The sequence below is a fragment of the Lytechinus pictus genome, chromosome 8 (genome assembly GCF_037042905.1).
Source record: "Lytechinus pictus isolate F3 Inbred chromosome 8, Lp3.0, whole genome shotgun sequence".
NCBI lineage: Eukaryota > Metazoa > Echinodermata > Echinoidea > Temnopleuroida > Toxopneustidae > Lytechinus > Lytechinus pictus.
Window position 1 is genome coordinate 2,389,110 of NC_087252.1, and position 26,712 is coordinate 2,415,821.

The 26,712-nt window shown below is 37.2% G+C and overlaps 1 protein-coding gene across 1 annotated transcript in view; it reads left to right on the forward strand.

Moving 5' to 3' along the window:
* The window catches only part of LOC129267347 (short transient receptor potential channel 4-like), a 37,959-nt gene extending 21,527 nt beyond the window's left edge, over positions 1–16,432 (forward strand). The window contains exons 3-16 of the mRNA XM_064103229.1: positions 987–1,100; positions 1,537–1,752; positions 2,661–2,750; positions 3,782–3,895; positions 4,914–5,101; positions 6,340–6,476; positions 7,472–7,608; positions 7,996–8,327; positions 9,021–9,216; positions 10,248–10,430; positions 10,983–11,024; positions 12,073–12,194; positions 13,506–13,695; positions 14,351–16,432. Of these exons, the coding sequence (XP_063959299.1) occupies positions 987–1,100; positions 1,537–1,752; positions 2,661–2,750; positions 3,782–3,895; positions 4,914–5,101; positions 6,340–6,476; positions 7,472–7,608; positions 7,996–8,327; positions 9,021–9,216; positions 10,248–10,430; positions 10,983–11,024; positions 12,073–12,194; positions 13,506–13,695; positions 14,351–14,893 (2,604 nt within the window). The 3' untranslated portion in view covers positions 14,894–16,432. The remainder of the gene's footprint in view (positions 1–986; positions 1,101–1,536; positions 1,753–2,660; positions 2,751–3,781; positions 3,896–4,913; positions 5,102–6,339; positions 6,477–7,471; positions 7,609–7,995; positions 8,328–9,020; positions 9,217–10,247; positions 10,431–10,982; positions 11,025–12,072; positions 12,195–13,505; positions 13,696–14,350) is intronic.
* Positions 16,433–26,712: the final 10,280 nt, after the last annotated feature.

Genomic DNA, 26,712 nt, shown 5'->3' on the forward strand with positions numbered 1-26,712 from the left:
CTAAGTGACTATCATGGTCATGTTTTATACGAAGAAACTACTTTTCTTCTTTATCGGAGCGAGAAAAAAAACAAATCAAAACAAAGCTAAAAATTAATAATGCAGCACCTGTGAACAATGTCTTCCATTCCCGGTGGGGCATCGTTGCCCATGAATGCCTAGGTTAAAGGTCTTTCTGAATGTAATTTTGTTTTTTGCACAATGTACGATATATAGAGTAAACATGCTGGTTCGATTTACTTAAAAGAAATTAATTTATTTTTCTTTTTGTCAGAATTCAAGAGAGATTCGGTAATTAATTTGATATTTCTAGAAAAGACTATACAAAACTACAAAAAAGTATTATGAATCAAAAGGCTTGAAAACGAAGAATTAATTATAAATGTTATTGATTTGTTTTGATTTTAATGAAATTGATACCTCTGATTAGGAAAAAAATCCAACTAGTAAAATGTACTTTAAAATACGCAGTACATGGCAGATTTAAAGAAAAAGATAGCTTGAGCAATTAACATGATTAATGCGGCATTGCTACCTTATTGAACTCAATACGATATTTCAGGGGAGTGGTCTGAACTTAGAAGCTGAAAAGAAGTACAAAATTAAAGTAACTACTCTCTATTTTTTTCGTAGAAGACAAGTAAAACAAAAACGATAATCCCCAAATGGAAGGGGGGTAGCCTCCTTTGCCCCTTTTTGATCCGCAGCTGAGGCGTGTGAAAACTAGTTATTAGCGTAGAGCTATTGTCGTAAATAGTCTGCAGGCACAGACCCGGACTGAAACCTTTCTTTTATCAACAAGTGTGTCTTAGCACAGGACCACCACAAATAAACTTGTTGTTTCTGTACGCTAGGAAATGACAGGGACTCTAGGCTACATATTCAGGCCTTTTTCATTGAGTGTAGTATTTGCACAGCAAAGTTAGTCTTTTCTACATCGATAAACTGTTATGTACTTCTCTCCTTCTGATATGTTGCCATGACAGCCGGAAGAGGACAGGGATCGCATCATCAATTGCCACTGTGAGGGCAGTGACTTTCATCCACTCCTAACTCCAATAATGAGAGCAGCTCAAAAAAATAATTACTCAATAGTGAAAGTAAGTTAAATCGCGTTTATTGCGTGTACCTTTACTTTTTTTACCAACACATATATCCTTTTTACTTCTTAAATAAAAACTATACATGAACCTGTACTGTTTAAATTAGAAATTTTCTTCAGTTATTGATCGCAAATCAATGCCTCTTGAAGGCAATCCTTTTTACTCGCCTACATGATCTTGCGGCAAACTTTATGATCATACATAAACTTTTGGCGATATAGACCAAACTAGTATTTAAGTCATTATCAAATATTATACACACGGTAAAGTTGAAGGTTAGGCTATAGCTAGGCGTAAGAGCAAGTTTCTAATCATAAATGATTTCCGAACAAATCGCCTATTGAAGCATGATGCTGGATTTTAACATTTATGTAGTCTGTAAACTAACTAGGCTTACTGTTATTGAAATCATTATTTTTCCATGACTATACAGAGACTTCTCGATGTCGGTGCTCGTATCCCCGAGTCCAAGTTCGATGACGGCGGCGGTTCTGGCGCAGGGACGATCGACAGCCTTCTTCAGTCAATTGGTCTGGTTGAAAAATACAGCGCCCTTGCCACCCCTGCGTATGTGACTCAAGCCTACAGCGACCCCATCGACAAAGCTTTCCAGCTGTCGAAGACGCTCGAGAAAATCAGTTATGTCGAGGTGAGTGTGTGCGTGCGCGCGGATGTGGGGTATGGGAGTTTGTGTTTGTGTGGTCATGGTGGTGGTGGTGGGTGGATGTGAGTGTGTGTATGAGACATGAAGTGTGCGCCAACGTAAGTTATATATCCATGATTACCATGTTTACACTTAATCGGCTTTTGGTTCAGAACCAAAAGCCGATGCAGAATCGGCTTTTGGTTTATCTCGCACTGCGTTTACACACTGTTACAGCTCGCGGTTCAGAACCGCGAGCCGATGCAAAAGCCGATTAAGTGTAAACACGGTATACGTGTAAGATTGCATGTCTGAGTGCGCGCGCCAGGCCAGGGTGGATGTGTCCGGGGATGTCTATAATAATAATAATAATAATAATATAGGGTATTTATATTGCGCACATATCCACCTTGTTAGGTGCTCAAGGCGCTGCTATATTACCCGGCTAAGCTAGGCGTTCATAGCACTCCCACTCCCAAGGTTGGGAGTGAGGGTGTGTTGGTAAGTTACATTGTCCTTTTGCACGATCAAGAACATAACAGGAATAGCTGACGCACGTGTTCTTGTTTTCGTGCAACAACAATATCAACAGGAAAACTTCTCAGTATTCATTCTCTACAGATGGTATTTTAAGAAGAAGAAAAACTTGGCCCTGGGAAGCGGGGGTGTTCAGCACCCCCACGTTTTTCCAAGGGGAGAGAGAGAGAGAAGGGGGGGGGGGGGAGAAGAGCAAGAATAATAAATTGGGAAAAAAAATATATAAGGCGAAATGACGTACATTCGGTAACAACCAAATTCATCCTCTGTTTGTTTCTAACAATAAAAAATAATAATGATAACGTATGATTATGTGTAGTTTTCTACATCAAAAAGGATGACGTTCTTGCTTTTTTCCTTACTCAATAACAAACTAGGTGGAACATAAATTAGTCTTTCAAGAGATGGGAAGAAAAATGGAACAACTCGCTGCCGATCTCATTGCCGAAGCAAGGAATACGGACGAGGTACAAATAAAAAAAATAACTAACTTAATATATAATCATGATAACACACATACTGTAAGAGAAGATCCAGATAATAATAATAATAGCGGTATATTTACCCAGGGCAGCCACTTCCGTTCCGAAAACTGTTCTCCCAGCGGGCCCTGCTATTATTACCCGGCTTTAACTGGGCTGCCTAGGCGCTCGAGCATTCAAGGATTTAATCCTGCCGGGTACCCATTTACCTCACCTGGGTCGAGTGCAGCACAGTGTGGATAAATTTCTTGCTGAAGGAAAACACGCCATGGCTAGGATTCGAACACACGACCCTCTGTTTGATAGGCAAGAGTCAGAACCACTAGACAAAGACGCGCCCACTCAAAATAAAGTAACTCCTAAGGGAAAACTGTTTAAGCAGACCGATACGGCAAATTATTTCATCATAAACTAACTTCTGTGTCAAAAAAAAAATTCACCTCGTTATCATGCATGTAATGGATATGAAACAACGTTTCTCTTGAAAATTTGTGTTCAAAATAGTTTTTTTGAAAAGTTGGTACTTGAAAAAGAGGGCAAGGGTATATTTGCATTACTATAAATTGTATAGTAGCTACGAGGAGATAACATCAGCAGGATTATGAAAAATATCATGGATGTTTGTATTTATAATTCGTCTTTTATGCGGTTTTTCTGAGAGAAAAAACAGAACTCATATTTTCATATTATGTCTTATGTTTTTTTTTTCGCATTTCATGTCCGATACTTTGGCCATTGATAAAAGTTATCCAAAGTATCTAATACTGAATCATGGTAATAATCATTTTTAATCTTTCACGAACGGATTTATTTGAAATTCAGATGACAAATAATAGATAAAGGAGTGGAGATTATTACGGTTTGCTAACACGATACAGTATAAGTAGCTACGTGTATTGCAACGCGACACAATCGGATCCTTGCGACATTGATCAATTGAAAGAAAATATCAATCGATGAAATTTATTCTAATTCTATAATAACAACACTTATGATTTGTCATTTTTATAATCTAGATCCTCACTATATTGAAATATTCTGAGAAGGCTCCAGACAGGGCGAAAAAGAAAACTGCCAGTACCACTGTCCTACCTAAGATTTCCCGTGCAATCAAATATAAACAAAAAAGGGTAAGTTGAATCAAAGAATGCCTACCTATTTTTGTTTTCCTCTTTTTTTCGGTAAAATGAAGGTCACACCGACCTGCAGGGTTTTTCATATAGCTACTATCTTTATGCAACAAGTTGTTTATATGTTACGAGCGAATTTAGGAAGTATTAGTGATCAATTCTCGTGGTAAATCATATATATCGAATATTCATTGATGTTTCTTTGGCGCCCATAAGAGGATCGCTAGTCGTTCGTAAAGTCGCTCGTGTTACTTACGAACAGCTTTAGGAAACACCCACTCGGTAGGTATGACCCTAACAGCGATGCTTGGGCTTATTTCGAGAGAAAAAAACCCTGGTGACTCTAATGCAGAAATTTGCGGTTTCAAGATACTGGATTTGAGATCAAGAAAAAATTGGGATATTTTTTTAAACCAAGAAGAACGCTTTAAAAGAATATTGGGTAAAATCTTACCCAGCACCAGGGTAATTATGTGTCCAACCAATTTGGGGCAGTATTTTACCCAATGCGGGAAACATATTGTTCAGTATGGTTAAACAAATAAGCAGCAATTTCTTTAAAATGAGCAAAATATTCATCGCACTGGATAAATAAAAATGCCCAAAATAAATGCCCAATGTTGGTTGGACACATAATTACCCTCATGGAGCATTTTTACCCAATATTCTTTTGTGTGTGAAGTTGGACATTGTGTTTAGTCTTATCCCTTACTTAAGTTCTTGTGCCACGTCAGCATCTCGACTGCTAGAAGCAATTACAAATTCAAACAAAATTGAAACAAAATTTTTGTTTAAATATATAAATAGCCTAAATTTACTTTGGAGATCAGCGTATCATTTTTCATTTTATAATTACTTCAAGTTCAACGCAATCCTGGTCATGATTGAAGTCAACCATCCCACAAAACAGAATTATCTGAAATTCAGACAACAAAATTAATAGTACCCATAGAGGTGTGAGTTATCATTGTCTCATTGAACAATTCTCTGTTCCTTTCTCACCTCTTTGCCACACCAGTTCGTGGCAGAGCCCAACTGCCAACAGGCGACATCAACTCAATTCCGTCGTCAGTTGGTTGATATAGGAGACTGGTCGGCATTCATGCAACTACTCCTCCTTCTAGGGGTTATATTATGTTACCCTCTCCTGAGCATATTGTACAAGATGGGAGTGAAAGGCAGCTTCAGGAAGTTTATACGTACACCGTAAGTTTTTTTTAACAAGAAACCCCATCCCCTCTCCCCGACAAGATGCTTGTTTTCAAGCTTTCTGTGTATCCATGTACGGTCTTTTATTTTTTGGTTGTTGTTTTTCATTCATATTTTTTTAACACTAAAGTAATTCGATTAATTTGAAATATTAATAATCAACACCTCAGTTTGAGTAACTTTATTATTATGACTAAAGGTCAAGTTCACCACAAAAAACTGTTGATTTGTACTAATAGAGAAAAATCTGACAAGCATAATGCTGAAAAAAAATCAACAAAACCGGATGTAAATTATTAAAAAAATTATGACATTTTGAAGTTTCGCTTATTTTTCACAAAAATATGAACAAGTCAGTGACTTGCAAATGAGAGTCGATGATATCCCTCATTCACTATTTCATTTGTTTCTTATCGTTTGAATTATACAATATTTCAATTTTTACAAATGTGGCAATGGGGACCAACTTGACTTAACCATAAAATGTTCTAACGATGGTAATTCCATATGTTCAGAGAGGAATACAATTTTCTCTCACATGACAATGAGGGGGAAAATCATATTTTTCATACAAAAAAAAAGAAAAAGTGAGTGGATGACGTCATCAGTCACCCTATTTGCATACAGACCAGGATTTGCATATAACTGCTGTGAAATTACGCGGAATTTCGGACTTTCTTATTTTCCATCCGATTTTGATAAATATTTTTGTGTGATGCTTGTTAGATTTTTCTCTTTTTATACGACTGAAACATCTTTTTATTGGAACGGACTTGTCCTTTAGTTATTCTTCTCATCAATTTGATCTATTTATATTTTGTCGTTTCATTTTTTGTTGAATTCTTCCTATTTCCCTCTCTGATAATAAAAAATTCTCGTTCATATTCTTTTAAGATTTGCATATTTGCTATCAGTTTATTACCGTGTATAAGCATGCATAGTAATACAGAAGAAGTAAAAGTAGTTCCGTATTATTAGTATCAGTAATACTATTGGTAGTAATTGTAGTAGTAGTAGTAGTAGTAGAAGTATTAGTAGTAGTAGTAGTAGTAGTAGTAGTAGTAGCAGCAGCAGCAGCAGTAGAAGTATTAGTAGTAGTACTAGCAGTAGCAGTAGTAGTAGTAGTAGTAGTAGTAGTAGTAGTAGAAGTAGTAGTAGTAGTAGTAGTAGTGCAGTAGTAATTGTTATTGTAATTTGTAATTTAATTCCCCTTCTTATAATCCTTTATACTACAGGTATGTCAAGTTTATGATGCAACTGGGATCTGACATTGCTCTACTAGCCATTATCACAGCCAAAACCTTCATTGATGGCCCCCAAGATATCTCACTTGAAATATTTGAAATCGGTTTACTTGTTGCATTTGCGTTGGGTGAGTATGATCAATAAACACTAGCTCCCCCCCCCCCCCCCCTCCTCCACGGCCCCATATAGGTCTTAAAAATTGTGGGGTGTTTTGAACCAAATTGTGAAATCATACCTTAAAGAACGGAGGTTGCTTATGAAATAAGGGGCCTGAGAGGGAAAGAAACGAGTTGGATGGCCCTCCGCAACGCAATAAAAACTCAACACCACTGTCAATATGATTTTGTTTTTTTTATCAACAACCTAATGTTGTAAAACATATATATATATAATTTCATGACTTCATAATTGGAATTTTCTTTATCGCTACTGACTCTCATTGTTGTCTGTTACATTTGGGGGTGTTTCACAAAGACGTTTGACTTAGAGTTGCACTTATATGCCGACGCGCACACGATATGTAACGTGCAATCTGATTGATGGTTACGCGGTAGAGCGCCTCCTCTTTGCATGGTCTGACCAATGAGGTCATGTATTCTACACCGTACGCAACTGGGAATTTTTAGTGCGACTCTAAAGGCCACCGCACACCTTACGACCCGACTGATCTACGTCTGGCTTGCAACTGACTGAGTAGAGATGAATCACAAGGCAGTCATAACCCTCGACACCGCACACCTTGCGATCCGACTACCATGCTGTCTGCGACTCACTAATGCGCTTTTTGCGCTTTTTGCTTTTTCCATAGCAACTGAGAAAATGCGCTTACTACTGTGTATGCGCGTTATTTATCATATATGCATCGTGCAACTTTGCTGTCAGATTGGCTGGAAGTTGGATTGAGCTTGCAATCCAGTCATAAGGATTCGACATGTCAAATCCTTACGATTTTCCTTGCGACTTGAGTACTCTGACCGGTCCGCGACTCTCAAGCTGACAAGAGCTGTGACGTCACATCTCCCCTCACTCAGTCGCAAGCCAGTCGTAGACCAGTCGGGTCGTAAGGTGTGCGGTGGCCTTAAGTCATACTCAAATCTTTGTGAAACACCCCCTTGTCTCCAGGTATCGCATATAAGACTTTATCGTACCTGGTTGTGGACGGACCAAAGTTCTTCTTCAACTTCACCCACTACCGCGATCTCCTCATCGTCTCGCTCCTCATGTTCGAGTGTATACTGGAAGCTCTCAAAGTCTACGAGGTATGCATTCAAATAGGTTATAGGTCATGGGTCATCAGATCATAGGTCACTCAAATACAGGGGTTTGATTTGTTGAAATCATTACTGGATCAATATGTGATTGATATGAAACTTGACAGGAATAGATAAGACTGTAGTGCTCTATCGGGTTCACAATAGTTTGCTGCGTTCATGAGTTTTTTTTTTTTTTAAAGATTGTAATGATGATAATAGTAGTTTTGATAGCAATAATAAAGATATAACATTGACAAAAATATTAATTGTAATAATATTGTTATTAATAATGAAAATAATAATATTAAAGATAATTACAAAGTAAGAATTATCTTTATCATTGCCATTGCCGTCATTATCATATTGTATTTGTTGCTTTTACGTCACCAACAGATTCAAATGGAAGCCGAGATAAAACCGTTTGTCGAACGGGAGCAGAATGAGGTAGCTGTCCTTTCGAAGCCCATCTTAGCTCTGGTGAGCGTCCTCGCTTTCCTCCGCATCTTGCCTTACCTGACCGCCAACGACCTCGTTGGTGCATTCCAGATCTCGCTTGGAGACATGATCGTCAACACCTCCCATTTCTACGTCATCCTCGTGGGCGTCTTCGTCGCGTTCTCAAGCGGGATGACATTCATCTATAGCAACACGGTCCAGGGGTCGCGGGAACTCAGCTGCGAATTCCGCCGTGGTGATTGCTCCGATCTCAAAGTCCATTTCAACAGGTGGGTTGATGGTGGGAGCTATTATGCACCATTTTCACGATAGCTCTTTACAGTACCTTCAGGGGCGCTGCCACCAGGACCATGGGGGCATGGCGGTGTGACGATCCCACTATGATTTCTCAATAGTATATATAGAGTACACATAATGCATTTTGCAAGAGAGACGGACTGGTACCTACATGTACTTAGTTTAAGAATTTACCTCATCAACTGCCTTATCAAAATCATTCACATCAGAAACTGAAGCATAACTGCACCGTGGTGTGTATGGTGTCTATGGGTGAGTGTATTTTTCAGGATATTTCTTGACCAATAATTAGTCGAAGGTGACATACTTTACACATGAAATTGAAAGTTTCGATTCCCGGCTTGTCAATTATGTCATTGAGTAACTAAAGCCAATTCTTTGAAATATTGAAGTTGGTCTTTTATCTTTCATCAAATGATTTTTGTTTTTACAAAAGTTTGAACGCGTTCAAGAAAATCACTAACATTTGTATGGTTCATTTCGTCAGCATTCAAGTAATTGTAATAATGATGATAATTATACAGGTGTACTACAAGTATGTGCGACATTACACCATCAAATATTCTTGTTCTCGCTTTTACACAATCCATTTAATCGAGCTATAATGTTTTCCCTTCTTTATTAATGTTCAACAAATTCAAACGCCCCCTTTATTTTATTTACAGCATTGTTGATGCAACTATCACACTGTTTTGGTCATTGTTTGGTCTTATTGGCATCGATATCCTCAATCTACCAGCCAATCAACAGGTCCAACAGATCGCTGGTGTCGTCATGTATGTTTTATTCCATCTCTTAGCCGTGCTCGTATTACTCAATGCACTGATTGCTGTAATGAGTAACGTCTACAACGCTGTCGAGGTAAGCCATGCATGTTGGAAAATAGGATGACACGACATTTGATTCAGACCTTATTTCGTCTAAGATACATGTATAGGGTTAGGGTTGCAATAGGGTTTTATGTTAGGTTTAGGATAGGGTATAGTGTTAAATCCTGGGTTGAAGTTGGTCATTCCGTTGATGTGTGGAATTTACAGCAGAGCAATTGTCGCCGGAGCAAATTTCATGGAACCGGAAATAGATTACTAACCACCCCCACAGTAGGGATATGGTATATATGTCCTAGTTGTCCATTGCCTAAAATACAAATCCCAAGTTTATCCACGATCTACTTAAGATGTGGACAGAGTCTGGTTTTGGAAGTCATCATTTGCAGAAAATGATCCGGTTTTTTTTTCATATGCCATTGTTTATGTATATTATCATCATTATATTGGATCCCATTATCCATTGTCTAAAATGCAAAGTGTTTAAAATCCACGATCTACTTCAGATGTGGACAGAGTTTGGTTCGTCAATCGTTGCATGCAGAAAAGAATAGGATTTTACTTTGTTACCAATGTTTATGTATTAATATGATTATGTTGGACCCCATGGCGGAACAGAGCTGTTAATATGCTAGAAACTCTGAAAATTTGTGTCCTACAGTGCATTGATCACTTTTATTCAAAGCTTTATGCAACGACCTGTCCTCAAGCAGACATCAAATCTAGTAGATGGTTCTGTAGGTGTAGCGTCCACATCCAAAACCACGTTTTGTATGTAGATTCTGTGTCTGCTTCGAGAAACGCATATATCTGTATAGACAGAAGTGTTTTATTTTTCGCTTGTCATTTTTTTCCGGCAAAAAAAATCACATTAATTTTTTAGTAAAACCCCTTTCTTTTTGCTTGTCGAACGTTTTGTTAAATTTATTTTTACTTTTTCTTCCTAACAAGTAACAATCTTTATTAATCGTTCTCAGGCCTCGGGTTTTTTTTTTTTTTGTTTCAATGTGCACAACTGTGCTCACAGTTATCCATGCCAATATTCATTTTCTTTAAATTTTGCAGGAAAACGCGGACGTAGAGTGGAAGTACTCGCGCACTGCATTATGGATGTCTTTTATGGATGATATGTTTACTGTTCCCCCTCCCTTCAATCTTCTACCGGATATGGGAGATTTCTTTCACCACTGCACCTTGTGTTGTAACACTAAGAATGGCAATGATACGGAAATACAACATACAGAAGACGTAATAAGGATATTCATTATTATGTAACATACTTATGCACATCCACGGATGAATTCATGATATCTTTGAGAAAATTACTTTCTATATTGTGATACCAATGAAAATGAGTGTCCCATGAAGGAGGCATTCAACATAATTAAAATAAACACATCCCCAAACTGAAAGATTACTTCAAGTATAATATTTTTAGATGACATATAGTCCTACATTTCTAATTTAGAGAGAGGGGTTAATTATTACTAAATCGTTACTGAATGTCCCCCCCCCCCCCCAAACTTCTAAATCGATCTTGAAATGATAATGCATTATTGATAAATTAATAAGGAAAAATGTATCTGTTCATGCAACGGGATAATTTTATTTTGGGAATAAAGGTAGGATAGGGCTTCAAAATGTTTACTTGAAAAAAATAACCATACGATTGTGTATCCGAGCCTAAAATTTTGCTGTGCAAATGATATTTAATGCGACTGGCTTTGATTTTTCCTTAAAGATATCAAAATCAATGCCATGACAACACATTCATTAATTATTTCTCAATTTAAATTCTAGGATCAACGCGAATATCGTTCAGTACATTATGATGACTACCAGGTGAGTTACGTTGACTTTCAATATCTTAATAATTACAATGATAATAATAATGATAATAATGATAATAATGATGGTGATGATAATGATAATGTAAACAATTATAATGATGATAATAATAATAATAATGTTAATAATAATACTGATTATGATAATAGCAATATTAGTGCCTACTTATATAACCAACAGGTCCACATTTCGACTGGTGCTCAGGGCGCTTCAAAAGAAAATACACATGAACAATATTTGAAATCAAATAGAAACAGAAAAATTATTGAAGTATGAATTCCCCTGAGAACAACACGCTAACATTTTATACTAGTATTATCTTTTTAATGAGAGAGGAAGAAAATAAGTTTACAGTTGCAAATGTTTCTGTTGGTGAGATTCGGCTAAATTGTATAGGCAGTTGATTCTATATCTTTGGTCCTATAACAGAGAAAGCATGATTCCTTATCAGCGCTATGGAGCAATAGTACATCGGATGATGAGCGGAGAATTTGTGTATCAGACTGATATGTGGGGGAGAAAGAATAAACTGACTGATGTTATTAGTAAAATAATTTAATTTTAAAGAAGCAAGGGAGCAAACAAATTCATTCAAAGAAAAATATTTTAGGGTGATATTTGAATATCCTTAAAAAGGGCGAAAGTGCGAAAAATATATATTAGACTTTTTTTGGGGCGTGCATTCCTTGGATTTCACAACCTCCAGTCTTATAAAAGGAAAATGCCGGATAACGCTTTCAAAACAGTCGTATCCATTTCAGTTCTATGTTCTGACCTTTTTGGCTATGAGGACCATACGAAAAAATGCGATTTATTGTGGATTTGTGCTGCGCACATATTTTTTTCTCAAAGCTAGATGAGAATTGAATTTGAATTTATACATAAAAACATTATAAGCATCTGCCAATATTTTTTGCTCAGTACGAAAAAAGATGCACAAAACATATATATACTTAAAAAATAATATGAGATATGTAATAAATAGACAAAAAAAATGCCAGTCAGCATGATCTAATTATTTTGATGGCTTCAAATCTTTCAGAGGGTGATCAAACAATTGATGGAACGGTATGTTGCCAGAAGACTTACCGACGAACAGAGCGCAACGGGTGGAATAGGACCTATGGACATCCGGGACCTTCGGAATGACGTAGCTGCACTCAGGTCAGCATAATACCCTTTAAAGGGGAAGTTCACCCTGACAGAAAGTTCATTGTAAAAATAGAACAAGTCAAAAATATTGGAGACGGTTTGTAGAAAAAAAGACATTATTATTACAATTATTTAATTTGTGACGTCATACTTAGGCGAGTAGCTTCGTACATATCGTATGGTAAAAGAATAATCAAAATTTCTCAGAAAATTGAAAATGGTTTTTATTGTGCCTTCAGAATATCAATAAAAATACAATTTCACACCTGCTCCTAAAAAAATTACCACGAACCAGTAAAAAATGTTTGAATTTTATATTACATAACATATGGGGCATCTTCTCGTATATAACGTCACAATCAAAAATTTAGAATTATATTAATTTACTTTGTTAATCTTTCAAGGATTTTCCTCAAACCTTCACCAATATTTGTTATCACTTTTTCTGCTGTATTTATAACAAACTTTCCGTCAGGGTGAATTCTTCTTTAAGGCAGGGGCCGCGGAGAGGTTCTGAAAGCCAAAAGTGGGAAGGTTCACGCTTTTGTACACGGTTTTGAAAACCCTGTAAAGGTCACACACTAGATATTCTCCTGCGCACAATGCATTATGGACAGGCGTATCTTTAAAAAATGGCCTAATTGATCAAATTTACTAAATTTCATTACACAAATATTTGTATTTCAAACTGAAACATAAAACCCTTCTGTATTTTATTTCATGATGAACATTTTTGATAAAGTAGGGTGTAAAGTTATATGTTAACAATTACTGTTTTTTGTGAATCTATTAATTCTTTCCCTTGCTCTGAAATCTGCCATCATCAGATATAATATATACATATATATGATATCATGGTAAATAGGTCTTTGATAGATACAATAAGGTAACTATTTTTCTTTCTCCAGATTTGATGTAACAGCCAAGCTAAACATAAAACACTTACTTCTGTATTTTATTTCATGATTAACATTTTTGATAAAGTAAGGTGTAAAGTTGTATTATAACATTTTTTGTGTGTGAATCTATTCCTTTTTTATCTTGCTCTGAAATCTGCCATCATCAGATATAGTATACATATATATGGTAACATGGTACAAAGGCCTTTGATAGATACAATAATACCTTGGTCACATTTGCTCTACGGCGCGCCGAGGCGGCCGTATGGCAAGTCCAAAACAGGCGTTTTATTAATTTTAATTCAAACCACCTATATGCAGCTGGTACAAAAAATGTTAAAACGGCTGTTTTCAACTCGCCGTACGGCCGCCACCGTAGAGCAAATGTGACCAAGGTGTAAGGTCACTATTTTTCTTTCTTCAGATTTGATGTAACAGCCAAGCTATTGCAAATGGAAGAATCAATTGACAGAGGAAAGGACCAGAGTGTAGTGATCTATGGACAGAGCGAGGAGACACACAATGTTTTTGATAAAACATTGGAGATCGATGGGATGGTTTCCAAATATAGGTTCGGAATCAACGAGAGATGTAATGATGTCAAAAAATACAAGGTTCGTATCAAATTTTCAGTCCTAGGCCTACCAATTAAAGTCCCAGTAAGAGCGACTCTAATTCAAGAAATATAAGCAATTTGGTTGGTTAAGAATCAATTTCAACTGTTTGAGGCCTGTAAAACTGTACATGATCCGAATTTGACACGATATCTTACCAAATATGAAAGTTCCAATAAGTAAATTTGTCATTTGTTAGGTGCGACATGTTAGGAATCCTAAATGAACATTCTCTTTTTGCTGCAAGCCTTGTGATTTAATAAAATTCAAGTCGGGTTTCAAGTCACAGCCGATGATGTCGTAATTACGATTTGGAAGTGAATTTGATTTTATTCCTAGCGGGAGGCAACGGATCATGTGAGGTGCGCCTACTTGTAGATTTGAAATATACTCGCATCGTTGTGTTGTATGTTGCCAATTTTTTAAGATCAACTCTGATCAACTATAATCAATCAATCCTTCCATCCCGATTAAATAAGCTTTAATGTTCAAGTCAGGATCCTACTGCCAAGCAGGTCTTCCCGATGAATATATACATGTATAACTGCATAATAGTTTACAATGAATATATTCCTCAGACTATGCTTTTATTCTCAAACGCTATTCTCAGCTTTTATTCACTCTCACCATTTTAAATTCGCTTGACAATGCCCAGGAATTCATTCCTGCTTTCGGACAAGTCGATGCCCTAATGGGAGAACTAGTGCGTGCACTTGAAGAGACAATCAAGACTACAGCGACAGTGAGCACATCGACAAACCCAAGAAATCCTGCAACATCTACAGGCACATCAACTGATGCGAGTTACCCCACATCGTCCGCAGGCACATTGACCGACCCAAGACATTTTACAGCATATGCAAGCACCTCAACCACCTCAATAAAGTCTACAGCCTCTACGAGCACCCAAACCGACTTGTATGTGCATCCCTCCCCTGCCCCCATATCCAGCTCCAGAATTGTCTCTTCCCTCATCAGGCAATACGAGACACCGAAGACAACCCAAGAAACGGGGTTAGATCTCTTACAACGCGGAAGTCATGGATACGGGATGAGGCAGTCAAGAAGTACTTCCGGGTTGTCCGAAGCAAGCCGAGTTCATGTGCCACAGGGTGCGGGCTCTCGATCGGCTTCTTCTTCAAGGTCAAACCTACAGGGCGGGCTTGATGACCCAGACGAACCTTTTCACCAGAAATAATTATGAACTATTGATTTATTCATGTTTTCAAATCTGTTTGTGATTGTATTCAAAATGTTACTTGTGACAAAATTGTGAATTTTTGTGTCATCTAGGACAATCTTAATAACATACATTTAAGGACACTTAAGCTCAAACCCGACATTGAAGGAGTCGGAGCATAACTCGTTCATGATCATTATATACCAGCCATTGGGATCGGGATGGAAAAAGATTAGATACTAGCCATTGCCCCTTCCTTCAGAACCTCAAAACGTTTGTTACTATACAACCCATCCAGCATACGTCATTTTCTTTCATTACGCTAAGATACCATCAAACACCTTACTTCGTTCAACTACTTGTTTCCAAACTATCTGCGAAATCCTCTGTATATTTGTCCGAAGACTTGGATTATAAACTGTACTTTCTGAAACATGTACTCAATGGATTAAAAAGATTCACATTGTGACTACCAAGACCTAATTTACCTTATTAACCAGGCAAAGTCGTGGTAGTGTATTTACCATTCTCCTGTGGTCTATTGTTGTTCTCATGATGTTACCATGGAGATATGATGTTACAGTCACATTAAAAAGATACTTATCCAGGGGCCTGTTGCAGAAAGAGTTTCGTTTAAACGCAAGTCAAAAAAAATAAATTGCAAGTCCCAAATGCGCGCTGTTGATTGGTTGAAAATCAAGTTACGCATGATTTTTAGAGTTGCGATTGATTGCAACTCTTTCTGCAACGGGCCCCTGATCAATCAAAGCCATGACGTTATTTCCAGTGATATATATCATCGAGCGATTTGAACTCGGCTACGTAGGTGTACCTTTAGCATTTTAGTATATTGAAATACTTGTATCTCATTAGCATATAGGTGAAATTTCCTTTCCCAACTCGTGTTATTCGTGTCTACTATTCATGCTATTATTCACTTTGTGAGATAGATCTGTAATATGATCAAATAATGTCAATAATCAGTACTAATAATAAAAATGGTTGCTTGTCTCGGGTACATATTTGCGATGGCTTTCCCAGAGCAGGTATTCTACATTTCAGGTTGATATGAAATATATATAGGGAGAGCAGAATTAGGATAAGGTAGATTTCAAAACCGATAGAGGGATAAGGTGATATTAAATGTATCGCTTATTCGTCATTCTTTTAAAATATATGTATATTCAATTTATATCTGATTTTAGTCTAGACCATTTCATCAGCATTATCCATGGGGATATTATTTGTAAAGGTTGTACTTTGTCACTTACCGTTTTTTCTTTGAATTCGTGCATACCATGTATTTGGGTTATCATTCCACACGTTTGTCTACAAATCTTTATATACCTCCCTCAAATATGTATGCAATTAATAGAAACTCGCTATATGTTTCAATTCGATATGCATTTCAAATCAGTCTACTTAGAAGATGTGATGCAAATTCTATGTCAAGTAATGTGTATTCAGAATGTTAAACTTTTGATCACCCTGTTGATATATGTATGACTTTCGTAACCTCTATAAAGATTGAATAAATGCCTTTTTATCTAGAAACAAGGTTGAAGTTTATTTTGTTTTAGAAGCTTTTAGAATGACACGTCGGAATAAAAAGGGAGAGTTTAGCAAAATTTATATGTTGGTTTCGGGGATTCTAATATGCCGTGAATGTTTAACTATTGCACTCGACATGCATCTGTTTTCGAAGGTAAAATAAACCCTTTGATTTGCTATCGTAGAGCTGACGTCAAAACCGTCACCATCGCTCACCCGTCGTACAAATTCATGGAGCTATTTACTAAAGACGGGGGTCGAGTGGTAATGTTCTTCGCGCGCTTCTAGACTTATATTCAAATTTGCTTCCCGTTTTGCGTTATCCGTGTTTTTTTATATGTTGGATAGTAATGAACGGGCAATAACCATGATGAACCTTGCAAATAATTTTTAAAGACCTAATTGACATGACACTGGTAATTTTCAGTTGTACTTGATTATGAAAACTACAAACCAGTAAAGAAGGTGATGATAAAGCCGTGGTAATGATGATGATGGTGGTGGTGGTGATGATGATAGTGATGATGATAATGATGATAATGATGATGATGATGATGATGATTGATGATGATGATGGTGGTGGTGATGATGATGATGGTGATGGTGGTGATGATGATGATGGTGGTGGTGTTGGTGATGATGATGGTGGTGATGATGATGATGATGGTGGTGATGATGATGTTGATGATGGTGGTGGTGATGATGATGATGATGATGGTGATGATGATAATGATGGTGATAGTGATCTCATTGATAAATAGTCGGTGGTTGTACACTTGTGTTAAAAATTCATGAGAGTGATGTTTGAAATATCGCGATTGTGACTGTGAGATCTAAGACTGGCTATAGATTATTTTCAAAGGGAAATGTGTATATAAATGTATAGGCACTGCCATGCTTAGGAAAGTCTTCACAATCGTCCCTACATACATCATGTACATGGTACATTTGACTTTTCACATCGGCCGGTCTGTTCACACGGCCAATGCTATTTGACTGCTATTGAAAACTTGAAGAGGATATATGAAGTCCGTAGTGTGCTCTCAGGAGCAAGGGATCATTCAATTTGAATTTGACTATAAGTCGCGCCAGCGTCTCTCAACATGCCTTACATAGGTAAAGGGGGTTGGTGGAATGACAGATCTTGCAAACGATGACAAAATGACAAAATTTGAAAATACTCGACCGACCAAGCAATCTGTTATTGCTGTAACACTAACTAACAGGGATGTCAAACTTCCGAAATACAACCATTGTGTCACCTTTTCGTTATTAAATCTGTTATACCTGTAGAGGAGGCAATATTCTCATCGATGAAGTGTTTGCTCTCCAAACACAAGCATACAAATATGATGAAAAAGGTTACCATGGTAACAAGAAGTGGGTGATAATGGTGATGACAACCTCATGTTCAAATGTTGAAACTTTGAAATTCTTACACTTCCAAGGTATACAACACCAAGAAACAAACGATAGCAGCACTGATCAAAGAAACGGGAAAGATGATAACGACATTCACAAAGACAACAGTATTATAAATTGTACAATTAGACATGTTCGAGATATACCCCAATATAATTATTTATAAGCGCTGCATATTATTACATCTGGTTTAGCATTTTGCATAGCTGCCAGTTAGGCTCTCCTTAGCATTTCGAGGAATTAATCCTTCTGGGTACCCATTTACAATGTTTACCTCACCTGGGTCGAGAGTGGCAAGTGTAGATCAACGCCTTGCCAAATGACGATAGCGCTGAGGTGGGAATTGGACTTCGGACCTTTGAGAGTGATAACTTTTCCATCTTCGACATAGGTAATTATAATAACGGGGACATGTTGACCAACATGAAAGTGGTATTTAGATCGTTGTTTATCAAAGGTGGCATTCGAATATGGCATAGTTTCATAAAGCTGATCGAGGATGGTGCCAGCAATTTCTCTCGAGTTTACACTTGACACAGTACACCTTCCCCTGCCTCTTAATTTTCTAGATAATAAAGTGTTTGAACTGCAAGAAAATCGATCGTTAATTCATTCTTAGGACCCCCTTTTCATAGATTAGTTTATCAAACTGTCATGATGTTCCCGTTTCACCACGAATAAAAAGATGGTCATGCTGATTAATAACCTCTTTATTGATCGGTATAAGTGTTTTACGTTTACACTTTAAGACAAGGACGCTGTAAATAAACTAGAGATTTGTCAGGTTATCAATATCTGTCACACAATGTTTATGATCACTCACCAGTAATCGAGTGGTTGTCTGTCATTTTATTTTCTCCTTAATTTTAATTGATTCATTAAAGTACGGTTATTACATCACGGTATTTGTTCCATAGAACATGAGCCTCCAAAAAAATCAAGTGGAAATATGGGAGGCCTACAAGAATGTGCCGATGAATAATTTATACATGTAAAATCGTAAAGCCAATACAAGGGCAACTTTTAACATCATCAGCTCTAGATCAGCTGCTCGTAAAGGTAATTTTGAATAACATCAATATATTTTACTTTATTCTGCAGTCCCACACCGGTGTACTGGCAAGAAATATATTTTTATCAGATTTGATTTACACATCTGACCGACTGTACAATCGATGTAAACTTCCTCGCTTCGCTTGCTCACAAATCTACACCTACCATCTGACCAAATCAATGTTCTACAACATAAAATTAGATTCATATTTCGACCACATCATTTGCTCTATTTATGTAAATAAGTTCGATTTCTGACGAAGCTGCCCGTCTGAATATTGTCATAAAAAAATACTAATCAGATTTGTCTGTTCTTTATCGTCTTTCGAATAATATTGAATAAAAACTAATTTATCCCACGATATTATAACGAAAACTAGATAGAGTCATCGCAAAATTACAGATTTATTAACATGTTTCATTTGATGGAGCATGCATGGGACCAACTAAAGCCAGACTCCTCTACTTTTCATCTTTTACTTTCAAACAAGGTGACGCAACTTTGCCGACCCGATGCAGAAATCCTTCTTAAGTAAGTGACTGATAACTTCAATTACGAATAGTCTACCATGATATCAATAATGCTAAACCACTATTCTGCCATTAAACATTTGCCCTGACAATTGTTTGTTTGTTTTTATTTCCGTCATAAAAGATACATAAATATATATACATGTAAAGAGATACAAGAAGTAACATATACATACATAATGAAATAAATTTTAAACATTAAATTAAAAAGGAGAAAATTAGTGATTGAAACATGTTAAGGAAGTTAAAAGATAATACAAACAAAAGATCAAACTTAAGACAATAGACGGTTGGATAACCTATGTTCAGCTGCACCAATTATATGTGCGGCTGGTCTTCCATTGGGACCAAATAAAAGAGAGAGAGAGATAGTCATAGGGAGAGGAACATGAGGACTGAAAAGAAAAGACAAAAGAGGGAAATGAGGGAAGAGAGAAAAGAAAAGGTAGGTAAAAAAGAAAGAAGGAAAGAAGAGAAAAAAAATCACAATGCACCATGACAATTGCAGCAAGGATATTAATAGTTCAAGATTTCCTTAAAGATATTTGTTTTGATATCTGATCGATAAATCATTCATACATGCATGCTAAACCCTAGATGCTTGACAGTAAGGAAAATACATTGTTTGCCGAAATGCATGGCTAGCATTCATGACTGTTGGGAGATTGCTCGTATGCTGTATACTACTCGAAGACAAATTATATTACGGTAAGAAGAAAGATGGGAGGCACAAACGTTTGGAAATAGATTAATTTAGTCAATGCCATCAGTGTAGACATTATGATTACCTTGATCGATATAAAAGGGAATAGGGAACTCTCAGGTTATTTGCAGAAAAACCACAGTGACACCAGGGAATGTTACCGCAACTACTTGTTTGAGCAGGGTGTACGACAGGAGTTTCTTGAACTGATAAGACATATCTTAAACATAATTATGACATATGACATCGTATTTTCGGAAGATGTTTTCCCATAATAAGAAGTTATCGATTTGGCAAAACCTATTCAACATGTCCGATTACTGACGAAATCAGTGTGATCTTTGTTTTAGAAAAAGACATCTATTTTCCTAGATACTTAAAGTCAGTTATAACCAGAGCCGTCAACGTGTCTGCGGTAAGCCAGAGTATCTCAAGATTCTCTGGAAATGCTGTGATGCCAACTGTAACTTTTCATAACCGAAGTACTCATATTTCCTTGAATTTGCAAAGTTAGCTCGGATGTACATCACTTGTATTCTCTTTCCTTGAACCGTGGAGGTAGAAAGCCACGCTTGAACATCAATATCTGTAGTAATGCCGGGGAGTACTGTGGAAACATCTGGCAATCTATCAATCATGTCGGAGGAGTCTCTGGAATTCTGGGAAGCCTTTTCGCATCCAGTCAGGCAGGTGACCATAGCTTTGTGCATGATCTTATTTTCAATCGTAACGGCTGTTATCACCTTCTTCATTCTCAGACGATGCAAGGAGATTTACGATGACGACCCCTCTATTCGACTCTTCCAGTTCGTTGCTTTAGCCAATATGATGACTGGATTGTTTCTCTCTATGGTGTTTTTGCTTTCCAACCCAAAGGGGAAATTCCCTTACATTGGCACTACATGTCAGATTGGTAAATCTTTTATCTACATATTCCACTTTCAATCAACCGCCTTTGTTACCGCAATAACGATCAACCGATTTCTTCTTGTGAAGTGGCCGCTGCAGTACTACAGAGTCGTCAGTTTCAAGAAGATAAACTTTATAATTTCCGTGATTCTGATAGTCTCAACCTTGTATATTGTGTACCTACCTCTTCCTAGCTTCCCGTTTCTCGAGGGATTAGAAGCTGAATGTTTTCGTTCTTCTTACGGTAATTCTCGCCAGCGAATCATAAGTCGTATCATGCTTCTGCTTTGGTCAATAAATCACGTGATCATCATAGGAACCAACGTCTTGCTTTTGAAAATCGCACGTGACGTCCGACGGTCCAACCGTGTCGCCGCGGTTATGGACGCGTTGCGTTTGGAGCCTACCGCGTTGGGACGCAAACGTCTTGTGGTCCGACGTGATGTTAACCGCAGCGCAACAAAACGTCAACATCGCGGCGTTATTCTCGTAATTTCAATAAGTACTGTATATTTTGTGTCGTCTTTGCCAGGCTTGGTAGTTCTTTCCATGATGTCTAAGGAATCAGCGACTTTATCTCCCTACGCATACATAGTTGTGTCTTTCCTCAGTTTAGTAAGCAGTGTATGGAACATCATTGCCTTCATCCTGTTCGATACCAAATTTCGGCGCGTAATCTGCAACATGTTTAAAAGGACCACTCGCTCTGAACGAATAATGATACTGTAGAAAATATTTAGAGAATGTTACAGAAAGTAATGGAAGTGAAAGATGACTTAATACTGCAATTCTATACATCATTACAAAATTAATTATTTCAATTTAATTCATTTAATATCTGTTTCAATCCCAATTCAGCAAATGGATGGGATGTATATATGAGTGCTGTGTGTGGGGGTGTCAGAGTCAGTGTGTGTGTGTATATCAATATACAGTTTTACAATAGTGTGGTTATTTCAATCGGAAAGTGAGCTATTCGTTGAAAGCAAAAAAAACAAAAAAACAAAAACGTTCAAATCATCTGGGTACACACTTAAACTGTTGGCCAACATATTGTCCCCTGTGTTGGGTAATGCTTATTGGTCAAACTTATATATTTATATATATATATATTGTGAAAGAACTGGATGAAGAGAACAATGGTAGGCGTAGCTTAAATCAAGGTTCCCCAGAGCTATCTACCCTATGGAAAAATTGGTGATGCCGAAAAAATGTCTCTGCCGGGAATCGAACCCGGGCCCCCAGCTTTGAACGCCGGTGCCTTAACCACAAAACCATAGAGACGGGTTTGTGGCTAGGGCGACCCCGATCCGATTGACCGTCAGATAGACAGATTTTCGACACTCTACCAATTATAATTTCCTTTGTCTGGTGAAGGTGGGTTTTGAACAATGACAAGCCGCCACAAACCCGTCTCTGTGGTCTTGTAGTTAAGGCACCGGCGTTCAAAGCTGGGGGCCCGGGTTCGATTCCCGGCAGAGACATTTTTTCGGCATCACCAATTTTTCCATAGGGTAGATAGCTCTGGGGAACCTTGATTTAAGCTACGCCTACCATTGTTCTCTTCATCCAGTTCTTTCACAACATATTTAAATAAAGGAGTTGCCAAAGCTGTTGTACATGTATAGCTTCACACACACACACACATATATATATATATATATAATCACAAAAGGTTTACTAAATGCCGTAGAAAAAATCGTAGATTTTAAAAGGAGCATAGCTCTCAAAAATGAAAGGTACAGTCACACTCTTCGTCAGTGCCCATGATGTGACAAAAAAGAGAATTCAAAATCCGTTTCTGAAACAGTCGTGAAAACACGTCTCTTCATGGGCAAACGGATTGTGAAACTCCCTTTCAAAGAAATCAATACGCTGAAGATGGAGGAAGCGCACTGTAAAAGACGCATCTAAAGACGCGTAATATATATAGATATATTGTGGGTAATTATTACCCAATTTGGACAGATTTTTACCAGTAGTTGTGTGGACAGTATGTTGCCCAGGGTTGGTTAAAAGTTTGGCATGCTTTGCCCAACTATTTTAAGAGTGCATTTTGTTTTATTTGCCTTCATTTGTTTACATTTATCTACTTGTTCATATATCATATACCATCATATATTCCTAAATTGAATGATACGAAAGAAATTACGACAGCAGGTAAGGGGGTCGTAAAGTGGTTTATACTACAATGTTTGTGTTCCATACTTAAAAATAAGATCGGCCTCTTAAAATTAAAAAAAGTAGTTGTGTTATACGAGAACCGTCTTTAGTTTAAATCCGTTGATGAAGCTTTAAGTACTTTTGAAGGTTCTCTCTTTTTTTAAGATATTCATTGAAGTCATTTTCATTTCAAGGTAGGCTATCCATTTCAATCATGATATTGTCATATTTGTCATCATTTTTTTTTTTTCGGGAAATATTTGAATAAAAACAAGACATTTATCGAACATCATTAGACTAAAGATAAGGAAGACAGAATATATCTACTAAGATCTATGATAGTAGATATTCTCATTGTTACACAAACACACACACACACACGCAATCTCTCTCTCTTCCTCTCTTTTTTTCCTTTTCTTTATCCCCCCCCCCCCCCCTCTTCCGTGCTAATTTCTGGTTAGTCAGAACTCATTGTTTTTATGTTATTAGGCCGCATTTATTTTCCATTTTGGTTTATCATGATGGGAAGCATGTCATAATTTAATACATGCGTCCCTAACATGATAAACAACCTTCCGTGTTTTAATGTTTCTTATGATGTAGAATTCTTGTAACTTGAGCTTTTTTACTTCATGATGAATGTATTTTTATGTAAATGTTTGTAAAGGGTTATGCAATTCGGCTTTACAGCCTCTACAAATACCCTTGTTGTAATAAACCTTTTTAAAGGGGAATCCAGCCTTGGCCATAAAATGTTGCGTTGGGAAGGAGAAAAATAAATTTAACAGAATGGTGAAAGTTTGAAAGAAATCAGACAAGCAATAAGAAAGTTATAGCTGCTTTAAAATTGAGATCACTAATACTATGTAGATTTCAAATTGGCAACTGGGTAAGTAAATTATGACAACGGGCAAGGACAACTTTCCCATAGGCCTTGTACTTTATTATCAAAGATTTGTGGTTTTCTCCTAAGTACCCATTCCCCTGGGGCAGTAATCTAAATATAATCCAGGTAGTATATTGTTTTATGTCCTCATGAAAGAAACATATCATTTTAAATAAAACTTTTGGGAAAAATGACATTTTAGCCATAATATTTATTGGAGTTTATGGAAGAGTAGTCCTTGCCTTACATCACTATTACATCCCATATGTGGCCAATTTGAAGTCTCCATGGGTATAGTAATTACCAATATTTATAACTTTTAAAAATTCATAATTTTCTTGTTGTTTGTCCAATATTGTTCAAACTTTCACCTATCAACTTGTCTGATTTTTCTTTTCCTTATAAAAACAAGTTTTTATCTGGGTTGGATTCCCCTTTAAATGAATAAAATTATTACGGCCTGTTTCATTTAACCGAGAGGGGGTACTCACGAAGCCAAGCTCCCATCTTTCATCATGTTCATTTCTTCTCACTTTCAGATCCTTGCTCCTAGGAAATTCAAAATAAATTTGCAAACGTTTTCAAAGCAAATTTGTTGGCTGGTGCCTCATATTTCCTACAATGTTTGATCACGTTTAAAAGTAAGAGGGATATCGATCATATATTTATGTTCATGTCACACCACCAAAACCGATTCCAGTCCGATTGCAGCTATTGCGTTATACTGAATGGTGCATCCAATCGGATTGGGGTCGACTTCCCAAGGGTGACTGTTTGTAATTATTGCGTTAAGAAATTTTGGAATAAAACAGAGATGAGCTTCTGCGTTGGGAAACGTGGCAGCAATGTTTGCTTACTGATTCGCTCTCAGCTAATAATGCAAGAATACATTTTGCTTATAATAATTCTGGAGAGAGCATCTCTCTGGTAAAACGCACACCGCATGACAGCAGCATGAAGAGATCTGCTAGTGGCTGCCACTGACAGCTGTTATGAGCTATTGAAAATCCTCTGATCTGATTGGCCGAAATTAAAGAAGTCAGTAGCAATTGTTGATAGGTTTTGCTATTAAATGCTTCTCCGACATAGCAATTCTGCTTACCTATCTGATGGATAACGTTAGTTCCGGAGTGTCTGCCTTTCAATCAACATCGCATAAAAATGCCCTGGCAATAAATATTAGTTCAGACAACGTAGCATCGCAGCATGAACATTAAATCTCCTAAGATTTTTTTTAAATAGATCTTATGGCGAGATCTCATTTCTACAGACAAGTTGATTCTTAGAGAAGTTATTTTGTTTGCAAGGTATTAAGACAAAGCAAATGGTTGTTCGAATGCGGCAGGCTATGCAATGACATTTTCAGAAATATTGACATCACGGTAGAAAGGACATTGTTTGGCGCCTTACATTTTGATAAAAGATGAAAATAATCGTCGAAGTCATCACTATAGTCATAATAATTGATTTGATCAACAGAAAGGAGAATCGAGAATTATCTACCTATTTGCAAAACATCGACCATCTCGCCAGCTCGGGAATCTTTATTCATCTGAATTTTCGTGACATTCGACATGTTTGAGCAAGGTCTACGGCACGAGTTTCTTGAACATGTCAACGTATATCAGGACAAACAGTTTTATTGCAGCTACCAATCTGATATCACCTCAACACGCAAGATTTCCCCATGAATCAAGAGGGTTAAAGAAAATTGCGCATCTTTAATCATTTCTGCTCGTATACTTTTTTCTGTAACAACCGAATAGTCACAGATAATGTCATTAGCAAGGAATTTCATCTAACGAACATCGGGAATAGTCTTTGGTCATATTGATAGTTGTTATAATGTTCCATGCATGACAAAATCCTTCGTTAATCACAGCAAAAGGTAATGGTCATGATAAATTTATCATTATGGAAACTGGAATATAAAGAAATAGCATGAGACTGAAAGGCTTGGCTGACCTCAAAATCTTGACTGAGTGATTTGTGAGCGTTGCAATCATAATCAGGAAATCTTCAAAATGTGCAATAAAACTTGATATTCCTTTAAATGTATTAAACAAGCTCGTTTGCCCATTGCTACCTTTTTGTCTTTAATAAAAGGTTGAGAGTAATGTCTTGGATTGATACGGTACCAACTGACCATCTATCAACCCTGTCCATAGAGCCTTTCGAGTTCTTGAACGCGTATCCAGTCCGGCAGGTGATTATAGGTGCGTTCATGATTGTGTGCTCCGTCATTACCGCGGTTATCACCCACATCATCCTCAAACGATGCAGGGATAATGACGAGGATGACCGCTCTATTCGGCTCTTTCAGTTCGTTGCCTTTGCTAATATGATGGCAGGATTATCTATTTCGATAGTCTTCATGCTTTCTGATCCTGGGGGAAAATCCCCATACACCGCCGTTGTATGTCAGATCGGTAAAACATTCATCTACGTCTTCAACTTTCAAGCAACCGCGTTTGTAACCGCAATAACGGTCAACCGATTCCTTCATGTGAAGTGGCCCCTTCAGTACTACAGAGTCGTCAGTTTGAAAAAGATAAACTTAATAATTTCGATGATTCTTCTTATTTCAACTGTATATTGTGTCTACCTCCCTCTTCCCAG